A 13,175-nucleotide genomic window follows, 5' to 3' on the forward strand; every position below is an offset into this window, starting at 1 on the left:
TCTATTTAATGCCATGAAGAAAAAGGGGGAGAAGCCAACTGAAAGAAGAAACCTCTCTACTATATAGAGCTTGAGTCCTTAAAAGTTTAGGACATTATCAAATCATCTATTGTGAGCAAAATTTTAAATAGTAAGTACAATATGGGAGATGCTAATAAGTTTGTAGCCAATTGGGAAGGTGTTAAATCGGTACCGGAAAGTTATGTGTATCCGCCGGGGAAGAGGCCCGGGAACGTCGTTGTTCCGATGGAGAACGCTATTCCGGTGATTGATCTCTCTATGCAAGACCGAAATCTTCTTATTCGCAAAATCCTCGATGCATCTAAAGAATTTGGATTTTTTCAGGTTTGAAAGCTACTCTCGTATATTATCTCTTGTCTTTTTCATCTTTTCCTTTCGTTTAAGGTATATAAAAATGTTTTATTTTTGTTTCTAAACTTTTGTGCAGAATTGAGTTATGAAAATGTTTCTTAATTTAAATTAAGTAAATCTTCAACAACCATTTATCAATAAATTTAAAAATGTTTGAATTTAAAATTTTAGTGACAAAAAGATTTTTGGTAAATAAAGTTCATGAATATGTCAATTCTGAAAATAGTTAATTAGTTTTGGTATAAAGTTTTACTGAAAAATTAGATGTTGGAATCTTCTTTTTCTTTTTCCTTTTTTTTTTTTTTTTTTTTGGCCTTTTTGTTTCTTCTTGCTTGGGAATATGTCCCTATTTCCCATTTGGGGTTCAAGTGTTTGGTATGAATATGCCTTGGAAGCTTAATTTTTTCCCAGTGTTGTCAAAGGAAAATTCTTATAAATAGAAAATTTTAAAAATATTTATATTTTATAATAAAATGTTTTAAAAATGTTTTGTATTTTCGAAATTTTTTTGTTAAATATTTTTAAATATTTTTTATATTTAAAAATAACTCGTTGTCAAATTATATTATATTACACATACATATATACATATAGATATATACATAGTTTCTATGAGCAACAAATATCTTTTATTAATCTTTGAAGTTTAGGTTCGTTAATTTTCTTTGGTATTCTTACTATCATCTTCACATTTCTTAAAAAAATATATTTTAAATTATTTCTAATCAGTTCAAAGAACAAAGCTATTTTTTTAATCTCGTTTGATGATGATTTCATCTTTAATTACATGTTTTTAAAATTTATGCTAGTTTTCTATCCATTTTTCAATTGTAATTTTTACGTTTCTTAATGGAACACAATTAAATTCTCAATCAACTCCTAAAATAAGAACTACTTTCCTTAGTTTCCAAATCTGATTTAGACTTTTGAAAACAATAGTAGAAAGTGGATAAGGAAACATATAAATCTATGGGTGGTAATAGCATTTCTAAGCTTAATTTTTAAATCAAATGATTACCAAACGAAACTAGTTTTTCAGAACCTCGCTTGATTGTTTTTTAAAACATTAATAGAAATGATGTAATAAACAAAGAAAACATATAGGTATATGAGTAGTTTGAGTCTCGTTTGGTAAACATGTAGTTTTTTGTTTTTTGTTTTTGAAAATTAAACTTATAGATACTACTTCCACCTCAAAATTTCTTTTTTTGTTAACTACTTTTTACCAATTGTTTAAAAAAACTACTAAAAAATTAGTTTTTATTTTTGGAATTTGACTAAGAATTAAGAAAGATGCAAATCATTGTAAGAAATAGATAGGAAATAGGCTTAATTTTCAAAAATCAAAACAAAAAAAAAAAATAGTTACCAAGCAAAACCTTATTTAATAAGCTTAGCTTTTCAAAAACAAAATGTTTATCAAACGAGATCTTAATATCTTAATGCGTGACTATCAAATTAAACAAATAATGTCAATGTATATAACCAATTAAAGGACATAGCTTGAAACATCAGTCATCACCATATTTACTCTTTCTTTCTTTTTTTTTTTTTTTAATTTCCTTTTGCAAGACAAAGAAACTCTCCATATTTTCTACCTTACTAAAGATTTCAATACTCTCCACTTTCAATAATCTAAATCACTTCCTATAATTTTACTTTTATATTCCATTAAAAATGTTTGATGTACACACCTATAGGAAGATCTTCATTTTTAACTATTGCAAGGAGTTAAATCACATCCCAAACATTATTTTAGGTGAAAGATGTCACATGAATATAATTTAATATAACCTAAAGATAGAAGAGAGAGAGAGGATGAGTTAACTTAACATGAGCATTAAAAGAGACATTAATAATGACAATAAACCAAAATGCCAACTCTATTTAAGATTCAAAAGTTGGCAGTGACATTGAATAATAATTAGTTCATAATTCTTAAATCCAAAGTGTTAAAAATGTGTTCTATTGAATAGGTCAATATTGTAAGTTTGTAGTCAACGATTAATTGAAAAGTAAAAATCGCTAAAGGCCTATTTGGTATGCAACTCAGATTCTGTTTTATGTTTTCATACCAACTCAGATTCTGTTTTATGTTTTTAAATTTACTGAATATAGTCAATATGTATTTGGTTGGCAGCCTGGATTCTGTTTTCGGATTCTGTGATTCAAACTGTGCAAATTCTAAAACTAACTTTTTTATGTTTTCAAAGTATCTTGATTTTGAATGCAAAGTTTTAAAATACAAAATTATATTAAAAAGAAAAAAAACAATAACAATTATAGTATTTCATGTTATAAACTCAACTATTTTTGTTAAATTAAAATATGTAATACATAATATATTATATGACATTACAAAATAATAATTATACAAAAATTTTGACAATAAGTTCATAAATTAATTAGTATTAGTTTATATTCAACCTAGTATTTAATAGGTAACTATAATTAGTTTTACAATTTATAAATATATTTTCAAACATATTTTAAAAATATGTTTAAATTAGAGTTTAATTTCTGAATGTGCTACCAAACATATATTTGAAAATATGAAATACAATTATGTTTTTTTTAATCCCTTGTTTTCAAGATTTTGTTTTCAAATTGTCTACCAAACAGACTCCAACTAGTTGAGAGTTATGTATATTGTATATCAATTTCAACTATTTTGATTCATTCTTCTATTGAAATATTTTGAATCTTTTATTAGGCGGTGTAAATGCAGCACAATATGTCTTGGTGGAGGCTCGTTGACCCAAAACCTAATTTATATTCATTTATGCATTATTTATGAGTTTGGCCCTAGGATTTAAAAGAGTGCACTAGATATAAACTCTCTAACCCTAAAGGCACCTTTACGACCTATATTTATAATATTCTCTCTAGTAATAAACTACTCTCTCCTTATGTCTGTGGATGTAATTAATACACTGTTTGTAATCTCTGTTTTCCTTACTTTCTTTAATTATCGAATTTCTTAACATCCTATTTTAGGTAATAAACCATGGAGTGTCGAAAACTGTATCCGGGGAGACGATGAGGATATTCAAGGAATTTCACGCGATGTCAGGGCCGGAGAAGGCGAAGGAATGCTCTAAAGACCCTAACAGAAGTTGCAGAGTTTACACAAGCAGTGAAAATTATATGAAGGAACAAATTCACTGTTGGAGGGATGCTTTGATTTTCAATTGTCATCCTTTGGAGAAATATGTTCATTTTTGGCCTCAAAATCCCCCCAAATACAGGTAAAAATAACACAAAATATTACACCTTCATTTAATGAACTAACTCAAATTTGAAGGAACAATTTTGATTATTTATCAATACTTTTTAGAAAACTTCTACTTGACATCTACCATATCTCACATTCTTAGAATGAAATAACTCAAATTATTTATTAATTTATAGAAATTTGTGTGCTTCATTTTAAAAAAATAGTTAGGTGGTTGGATAAGTGTTATAATGATGGTAGTGTATGATTTATTGTAGCTCTATATTAAAGATATAGTTAGATGTACTTTGTCATCCAATATATAGATCATGATTGATGTCTAGTGAGTTCGACTAACAGGAATTATGATCTATTCTAACAAATTATCGTTCACGTCAATTGATGTATCTTAAAAGTTACTTACATTTTTATAGGACTATTTTTAAATATAGAAAAATAAATCAAAATATTTACAAAATATAGCAAAATTTTAGAACTATCAATGATAGACGCTGATAGACTTCTATCCGTGTCTTCTATCATCGTCTATCATTGATAATTCAAAAAATTTTATATCTTGTAAATATTTTAAATAGTTTTACCATTTAAAATAATTTTCCTTTTTTATATGAATTATCAAATATATGGGTTTGGTTGCAAAGGTTGTTACTATAGACTTTTTTACAAGTTTGTGAATTTGTAAAATGAGTTTTTTTTTTTTTTTTTTTTTTTTTTAAAGAAAAAGATATCCATTGACCATTATTAGATTTTTATTAAATATTTGTTTTATAAATAATAGAATGATTTGAAAACAGCCTCTCAACAAGTCTATAATTTTGATAATGTGAATCGATAGTTATAAAAAATAATTCAAGCTGACATAATGATTATAGATGAATCAACTATGTATAACAATAAATTGACCAATGATTTTTTGTTTGTTACTTGGTCATTGTTCCACATATATATAGATCAATGATTTATAGTAATTTAGTAAAATTAGTTATGTTATCCAACAAATTGTGGAGTGAAAAGATTCAAATTTCTGACATATGTATCATAACCAGTTGAGAGATGCTTGGTTGCGAACTTGAAAATACTTATTCATTTTAATATCCAAGTATGATATCTATGCTATGTTTTCCAACCTTATGACTATGACTAATGTAATAATTTTGGACTTATATTTTAGAGAGGTGGTTGGAGCGTATTGTGTCGCGATGAGAAAGTTGGTTTTGGAGATATTAGAGCTGATGAGTGAAGGGTTGGGGCTTGGAAAAGGGTACTTTGAAGGTGAAATGAGTGAAAATCCATTGTTGTTGGTAAACCATTACCCACCATGCCCAAACCCTAGCTTGACTTTGGGATTGAGCCAACATTGTGATCCAAGCCTCATCACTATTTTGTTTCAAGATGTCAATGGCCTTCAAGTCCTCAAGGATGGTCGATGGATTGGTGTTCAACCTATCGACAACGCCTTTGTGGTTAACATTGGCTTCGTATTGCAGGTACATTCTTCCATTGACGTTTAATTGCTGTTAGAAGATCAAGTAAAACGATTGAAGTGAGTTTGATATGACTTTTAAAAAAGTATAATAACTTTATGGTTTTAAAAAATCTAAAAAGTTTTTTTTTTTTAAAAAAAAAGGGTATAGATGCTTTTGGTGCATATTCTTTTATTTGCTTTAAGCCCTACCCCACTTTTTTCTTACCAATCTCTCTCTCTTACTAGTCTCTCATTATATAAACTCTCTAACGTTCACCTTTTTTTTAGTCTAATTATAATGCATTTCATAGTTTATATATACACACACTTACGGTTTAAATACTTTTTGGTTGATGTACTTTTGGCTTTGACTTATTTAGTTCCTATACTTTTGATATATTCATTTTGGTCCCTACTTTTAACTTTGGTATATTTTAATCTTTCTACTTTTAAAAGGTGAAAATTTTAATTTGATCACTTTCATTCTTAAGAGGACCAAAAAGGTTACTTTTTAAAGGTCAAATACCAAAATAAACAAAGTTGAAAATATAAGGATCAAAATGAAGATTTTGAAAGTATAGGGATCAAAATGAATCAAAATTAAAAGTATTGTGACAAAAATAAGCATTTTAAAAGTATAAGAACCAAAATGAACCAAATCTAATAGTACGGGGATGAAAATTGTTTTTAAACCTGCTTTTGATATTTTCATTCCAAAGATTTACTAGTACAAACAAAAAGATATTGAACTTTTTTTTCCCTTCATTTTGGTATTATTATACTTGAAAATGCATTTCACATAAACATTTCTTTTCAAAAAGCATTTCTAAGCACAGTCAAGCTAGTTCCATATAGAAAAGTGTTCTTCCATCACTACTTTGCTAAAACAACACTACTATTGGAAGCTTTACTAAGTATTTCATGGTTTTATGTAGGTAATTACCAATGGGAAACTAAAAGCAGCAGAACACCGAGCTGTGACGAATGCAAAGACATCTCGACAAAGCTTAACATATCTAGTTTATCCAAAAGATGAAGCGACTATGGAACCAGCAAAATGTATGATAAATGAAGCCAACCCTCGACGTTATCGTTCCCTTAACTTCAAAGATTTTCAAAGAAACTACCTACCCAGGGCTGTTGATACTAAGGCAGTAATGGAGTATATTGGCTCCAATCAGTCTTAAACTGTTTCTTTTCTCTGTTGGGTAGTGACTATTATCACAGTGTAAACAAGAAATAACATATAGTATAGTACCATCAAACAACACTTTACTACAAAACAACGTTTCACAAATCAAATCGACTTGAGATTACACTATTATAGTAAGACTTTTCTTATGTGACCATTAGTGTCTAGGCTCTTTTACATCGTAGAACAATCTACCGACATTTCGATGTCAAAAATCTAATTGGACTTTTACACTTTATAGGCAGCTGTTATGGAGTTTGAATCTATTCTCTCCCAAAACACACATACTTTTTCACTTGGTTCAATCTAAGGTAGTTCATCTAGTTTTTATCTCGTCTATTTGTCTACTTACTTCCATTAATTTGTTTAACCACATTGTGCCAAATCAATCATCATTTATTCTCAAAAATAAATCACTTCATTAGTTAAACTAACTAAAAATAGCGATTTCAAATAGTCATAATTTAAAACTCAATGATGTAATTAAAACTCCTTAAAGTTGAAGAGAACGCCTCTAACTATCAAAATTTTCATTTATCTTTTTATATCCGTGAGTGCCTAAATCATTTATGCCCACCTCGATTAGTCTCAAGGGACAACCCGCCTAGCTCTACAAAAAGTGCCTAAGAAACTTGTAGGATAATCCTAAGTAGCTCATCTTGAACTACCAAAGTATTTAACAACAAAAAACTGTAACTTACCCTCCCAGGCCTAAATTATAGCTAAATTATAACTTACCCTCCACGGCTTCTGAGTCTGTGGAGGAATGGCAGCCGTCTGAAGAAAAAAGGTGCCCTCTTGAAGCTTGATCTTGAGAAAGCATATGATAAAGTTGATTGGACTTTTCTTGATGCGATTTTGAGACTTAAGAGGTTCAATAGAAGATGGAGAAAGTGGGTTTGAGGGTGTCTCTCCTCGACCAACTTCTCCGTTCTTGTTAATGGCAGACCGAGGGGTAAGATTTGTTGGGATTCATGTCCTAAATCTAATTGTCTTGTGGTTTGTAGTTTTGCTAACACAAATTATTTATCTAATAAAATCAGAGATGTTTTATTTGACATTTAGACAGCATTAATTCAATCCAAACTAAGATTGAATGTTATATGATGTCACTTAAACAATATGTGGTTGACATACAGGTGGTTCAAGTTCAAGTAATAACCTAAAAGGTCTGCAGTAAATAGATGAAGGTTGGGTGTCTTATCCTAGAAACACTGCGAATACGATCCACTTTGTAATTGTTACATGAAATGTAAGTGTTACAATATGAACCATATTGTTCATGTAAAGACATGTGAGTGAGAGTATCCTGTATAAAGGAGTTTATACATAGACTGAACCATGAAATAATTAGTTCCTCTTCATAATACCATTACTTGAAGAAACTAATATTTCACTGGGATGATCATAGGAGACTTGACCTTAATCATGAGTGAGTTGTGAACTCCTATTTCAGAGGGCAGTTCTTTGATCTATATGGGTGAGAGTGGTCATGATAGCCAACCCAATAAGCCTACCATTTTAGGGATTTATCTGGTTAGGGAGTTGGGAACATAGCTACACAAGATGAAATTTTCTCCTTCCTATTCCTTTGGAAAGTAGATAAATTACTTCTTTAATAGCTGGTTCCGAGTCTTGAACAATGAGGCATCAACCTCTCATTGGCCCAAAAGGTGTTAGTTTATATTGTTGGACTATAAACTTTTTATTCATTAGAGGAATCAATGATACTTAAGGAGTTAGATGTAATTGGAGGGGTAAAACGGTATTTTAACCCAGCTATAGTTATGAGCATTTGTAAAGGATCATTGCTCTGTTGATTGGTTATATCTATGGACACAGAAATATATCTACAGTTCAAAGAGTGTAACTATCGGTCTTTAGTGGAGTGATCGATAGTTAATGAATATTGAATAATTGGACTAAAAGAGTTTCATTAATTAATCTCATACTATTGGAGCTTTTAGTCTGCAAGTTCATAAGGTCCCCTTGTTAGCTCACTAAAGAATAGTAATGAGGAATGATTTTAATTGTTCAAATCAAATGAGGAAATTTTATATTAATGAGATTAATATATAATGGTTAATTATAGATTTGATCTATAGTTCAAATTATGTAAGAGAGATATATTTGAATAAAATTCAAAGATTGATTTATATGAGTTGGATTCATAAAGAGATGTATACATATAAATATGTGATATTTATATATTAATTAACTTCATATTAAATATGATTTAATATAGTTATTTAATTGATTAATTAATTCTTAATTAATTGATAAGAAATAATGGAGATTGGAGGTTAGTATAAATATATGATATTTATGAGAATTAATTAAATGTATATTAAATAGGATTTAATATATGTTTATTTAATTAATGTACTAATAAATTAAATAAGGGTTATTAAATTAATTATTTAATTATTTAGCACTAAGGGTATCAAGGGAAATACTTTAAGAAGGGGTTAAACCTTCATCACTCCATAGAAATATATCCTTATAGCCCATTTAGGGCAAGTGATTTTTCATAACAAAAAGACCTAGCTGCCGAGTCTCCACCTTCTCTCTAACTTCTTTCTAAAAGTTCTCTACCCTTTTCTTCCTCAAAAAGTTCTTGGAGACCATTCTTCCAAGTTCTTTTGGAGTCCTAGAGAATACAAAGTAACTTGATTGATGGTGTCTTCTTCATTGGAGAAGTTCGAGATCGTTGACAATGATGGAAGAGGAAAGTTAAAAGAATCAACAAATGTGAGTTTTGATTTCTTCTCTTCTTCCTCTTCTCTAGCATGCTCATAATCTTGTTTGAATGTTTATCCTATAAATACATGTTTTATTTTACCCTTTTTGATTCCGTAAAAACGAATGTCTAAATGCAATGCATCACACTTTTGCGAGAATTCAATTCCTTCAATTGGTATCAGAGCCAATGTTTTCTTGCATTTTGATTTTCTATTTTTTGAAACAAAAATTTGTTCATGAGGTGGACTTTTTTTTCTACATTTTGCTTGAAAATATATGAGATTTGCTTCATAGATAATTTCATTTATTACAACCATAGATTATAAAATTTTTGTTCATTTGATCAATGTAAGGGCCTATTGTTTGGGCATTTTATTTTTACAAGCGAGACTATATTTTTTAGGTCATCCGGGGTCAAATTCAAAGTTGTCTGAAATCCATTTTTTCGAAGAAAAACAGAGGGTCTGCTTCTGTCTTGTGGCACCTGATGTCTTGGCATGCATTTTTGGCTTGTGGCGAGTTGGCTCACAGTCGCATGCGGAGGGACGATGCCCATGCGCTGAGCTTCATTATTCAACGCATGCGGTACTCGAGACCCATACGCCGAGCGATGCACCATGCATCGAACACTTCGCCTGCCATGTGGGGAGTTTAGCGAAAATCCCTTGTTTGTCTTGGTTTGTGAATCATGGAAGGTACCTGGCAGATAGTTGGTCGTAAGAGTCTCTTCTAATGCAAGGATGGTAGTTTTTCCTTTGTAATTTTATTTTTTTAAAAATTATAGTACCAATATTTGGTCTATCATAGCTTTTACGTAGTTTTATATGTATGTTATGTGTTATTTAACTATATATTTTATATGTTACATAATGTATGTCAGATAGTTTTAAAATCCCACCTTAAGATAAAAGGGATTATGTATCATAGAAATGTTATATAGTTACATGATTAATATAAGCATGTTCATACATTATAATATAATTGTTATATTATTTGAATGCATATTTTGAGTAAGCATATTCATGCATCATAAATGTTATAATGTATGATGTAGAGAAATGAATATGTATGTTTTATTTTTCATGTATGATAATTATAAGCATTACAATTAGATGAAAAATGAACTTTGAATTGAGCATGACATTACTTAAATTGATATAAACGTTATATTTAATCAAAGTTGTTATAATGCAAATGAAAAAGGTTTTTGACAAATTCATTGTTTTATAAAGGTTATAAGTTCAATGAATTATATTAAAATTGATAATCAAAAGTTGCATGTAAATATAAGTTCTTGTTAAATGCATTTCTAATTAGCTTAGAAAATATATTAATCTTTTAATTCATTTTAAAAATGAACTTGGTTAAAAGATTAAATTTATAAAATAATTGCCTATAAAAAAACCTTTGTCTAAGGAACGTTCTGTCTAGGTTAAGGTTTTTAAGCTGACGGAAACGGAACACCTCTACTTGGTAACAGACCTAGAAGGTGAATTGGGCAAATATTTTATAAGTATGCAATAAGTGGCTAATTTCATTAAAAGAGTTTAATGAACAAAATCACATATTGTTAAACTATTCAATAGAAGCATTATATTAAGTACATTTAACGAGGACTTAGTTAAAATAATATAGTTTTTTTTTAAAAAACCCAAAAGGTAAAACACTTAATGGGGGAAAAAAGCTATATAGATGATATGTCGTTTTTTCACCCACGTTCTTCTAAAGAGCTCACAGAGTGAGATTCATGCTCGGCCTCGTGGTGCCCTGGGCGCACCCTCCCTTAGAAAGGTATTTGCATAGGTCAATATCAAGTTGAATGGGGAAAGTGTTTATAGTAAGTGGGAGAAGAATGTGTGACAATATATCCTGCGGTCTCCTTCATTAATTTATAATGTTTCTTTCATGCTCGGCCTTGTGGTGCCCTAGGCACACCCTCCCTTAGGAAGGTATTTGCATGGGAGAAGGGTACTACAAGCTCTAGAAATGGATAAGACCACTATAATCAATTGCACCAACTATATTCTTTCCTGAGGCAAATTGGTTCGAGCAGAGTTATGGGTTGAAAATGAAAGGTTACACTTACGATAAAGTATTAAGACAATTAATGATTTATTGACTAAATGAATGGTAATTAAATATTATATGAATAAGGAGATGTTCTAGGATAATGTTTGATTGAAAGTGTCTCACTTAAGTGATAGAAATAACTATACATCCTAAGGTGGCATTTATTCCAAATCGTTGAATGTATCATTGCAAAATTCAATGATGTTGGGGTTCATTAATTTTTGCTAAACTAATTGGATTAAGATGAAAAATGAATTTTTGCACAAGTGTCTAATATGAGTAATTTATTTTTGTATCAGCATGTCTAGCTCAATTGTTACTTTGTTTCGCGCTGAAAAATTAACTAGAGAAAATTATACAACTTGGAAAAATACGATGAATACGGTTTTAGTGGTGAATGACCTCAAATTCGTTCTTACGGGGGACTAGGCACAACACGTCGCGAGGTGTTTATGATGCTTATGAGAAGTGGACCAAGGCTAATGATAAGGCAAAGGCCTATACTTTGGCAGGCTTATCTGAAGTCCTAGCCAAAAAACATGAGGCCATGATCACTACACGCCAAATCATGGAATTATTGCGTGACATGTTTGGAAAACCTTTATCACAAGCCATGCATGATGCTCTTAAGTTCATCTTCAGTGCACGAATGGCTGAAGAAGTGTGTTAGAGAACATGTCCTTCACATGATGAACCATTTCAACGCTATTAAAATGAATGGAAGTCTCATAAATGAGTCCAGACAGGTGAACTTTATCATGGAATCGCTGTCTGATAGCTTTCTACGATTCCATAACAATTGTGTTATGAATAAAATTGATATAGCTTCACCACCCTCTTTAATGAGCTACAAATCTTTTAGTCTTTAATGAAAGCCAAAAGAATAAATGGAGAGGCAAATATTGTCTTCTTCAACAAGAAAAAGTTCATCAGAGGTTCGACCTCTAGAACTAAATATGTATCTCCCTCTTCATCTGGTGTGAAGAAGTGGAAAAAGAAGAAGGGTGGAAAAGGGAATAAACTCACCACTGCTGTTGTTGCCCAAAAGGGTAAGAAGGTCAAAGTTGCAAAAACATATTATCATCGTAACCAAGATGGACATTACAAAATAAATTGCCCAAAATATTTGACCGAGAAAAAAGAAGGAAAATGAAGGTAAATATGATTTACTAGTTTTGGAAACATATTTGATGGAAAATGATAACCATGCCTAGATACTTGATTCAGGAGCCACTAACCACGTTTGTACTTTTTTGTAGGAAACTAGTTCCTGAAAATAGTTGGCAGCAGGAGAGATGATTCTACCGGTTGCAACATGAGAGATTGTCTCGACAGTTACAGTTGGGAGTTTGAAGTTGTTTTCTGAATCAAAGTTTATGTTGTTAGACAATGTTTACTATGTTCCTAATTTTAAAAGGAACTCGATTTTAGTTTCATGTTTGTTATAACACTCTTTTAATGTATCTTTTATTTGGGCTAAAATGTGTGTCTCGAAAAATGGTATTAATATTTTTCTGCAACAAACGAAAGCAACTTATATGTACTAAGGTCGTTAGTATCTAAAATGTTCCACAATATTGAAATGTTTAACACTGCAACTACTAAAACTAAGAAAAGAAAATTTTCTCCTAAAGATAATGCTCAACTTTGGCATTTAAGACTAGGTCACATTAATCTCAATAAGGTTGAGAGGTTGGTTAAGAATGGACTTCTAAACGAGTTAAAAGAAAATTCTTTACCTGTATGTGAATCTTGTCTAGAAAGAAATATGACAAAACGACCTTTTATTGGAAAATGTTATAGAGCCAAAGAACCCTTAAAGCTTATACATTCAGACTTTTATGGTCCGATGAGTGTAAAAACTAAGGGAAGATTTGAATATTTTTTCACTTTAATGGACGATTATTCAAGATATGGGTATGGTTACCTAATGCAACATAAGTCTGACACACTTGAAAAGTTCAAAGAGTATAAAGTTGAAGTTGAAATTTTGTTAGGTAAAAAGATTAAAATATTTCGATCAGATCGAGGTGGAGAGTACATGGATATTGAATTTCAGAATTATATGATAGAACATGGAATCACATCTCAACTCGCAA

General features: G+C 30.2%; 1 protein-coding gene and 1 long non-coding RNA gene across 3 annotated transcripts in view; one reads left to right on the forward strand and one right to left on the reverse strand.

Moving 5' to 3' along the window:
• On the forward strand, positions 1-6,399 carry LOC120085231 (hyoscyamine 6-beta-hydroxylase-like). Its single transcript, XM_039041130.2, has 4 exons — positions 1-345; positions 3,370-3,620; positions 4,779-5,094; positions 6,008-6,399. Exons 1-4 carry the CDS (start codon positions 142-144, stop codon positions 6,257-6,259), a joined length of 1,023 nt encoding a protein of 340 aa, XP_038897058.2. The 5' UTR covers positions 1-141; the 3' UTR covers positions 6,260-6,399.
• The window catches only part of LOC120085232 (uncharacterized), a 26,202-nt gene continuing 17,500 nt past the window's right edge, over positions 4,474-13,175 (reverse strand). The window contains exon 3 of one of the 2 annotated variants that reach the window (XR_016532359.1): positions 4,474-5,121. This is a non-coding gene — a long non-coding RNA (uncharacterized LOC120085232). Of the gene's footprint in view, positions 5,122-9,076; positions 9,706-13,175 lie in introns of those variants that run through there. The other variant, XR_016532360.1, reaches the window with a different exon arrangement.

The sequence above is a fragment of the Benincasa hispida genome, chromosome 9, assembly GCF_027475165.1.
Source record: "Benincasa hispida cultivar pf3 chromosome 9, pf3_genome.v1.1, whole genome shotgun sequence".
Classification (NCBI taxonomy): domain Eukaryota; kingdom Viridiplantae; phylum Streptophyta; class Magnoliopsida; order Cucurbitales; family Cucurbitaceae; genus Benincasa; species Benincasa hispida.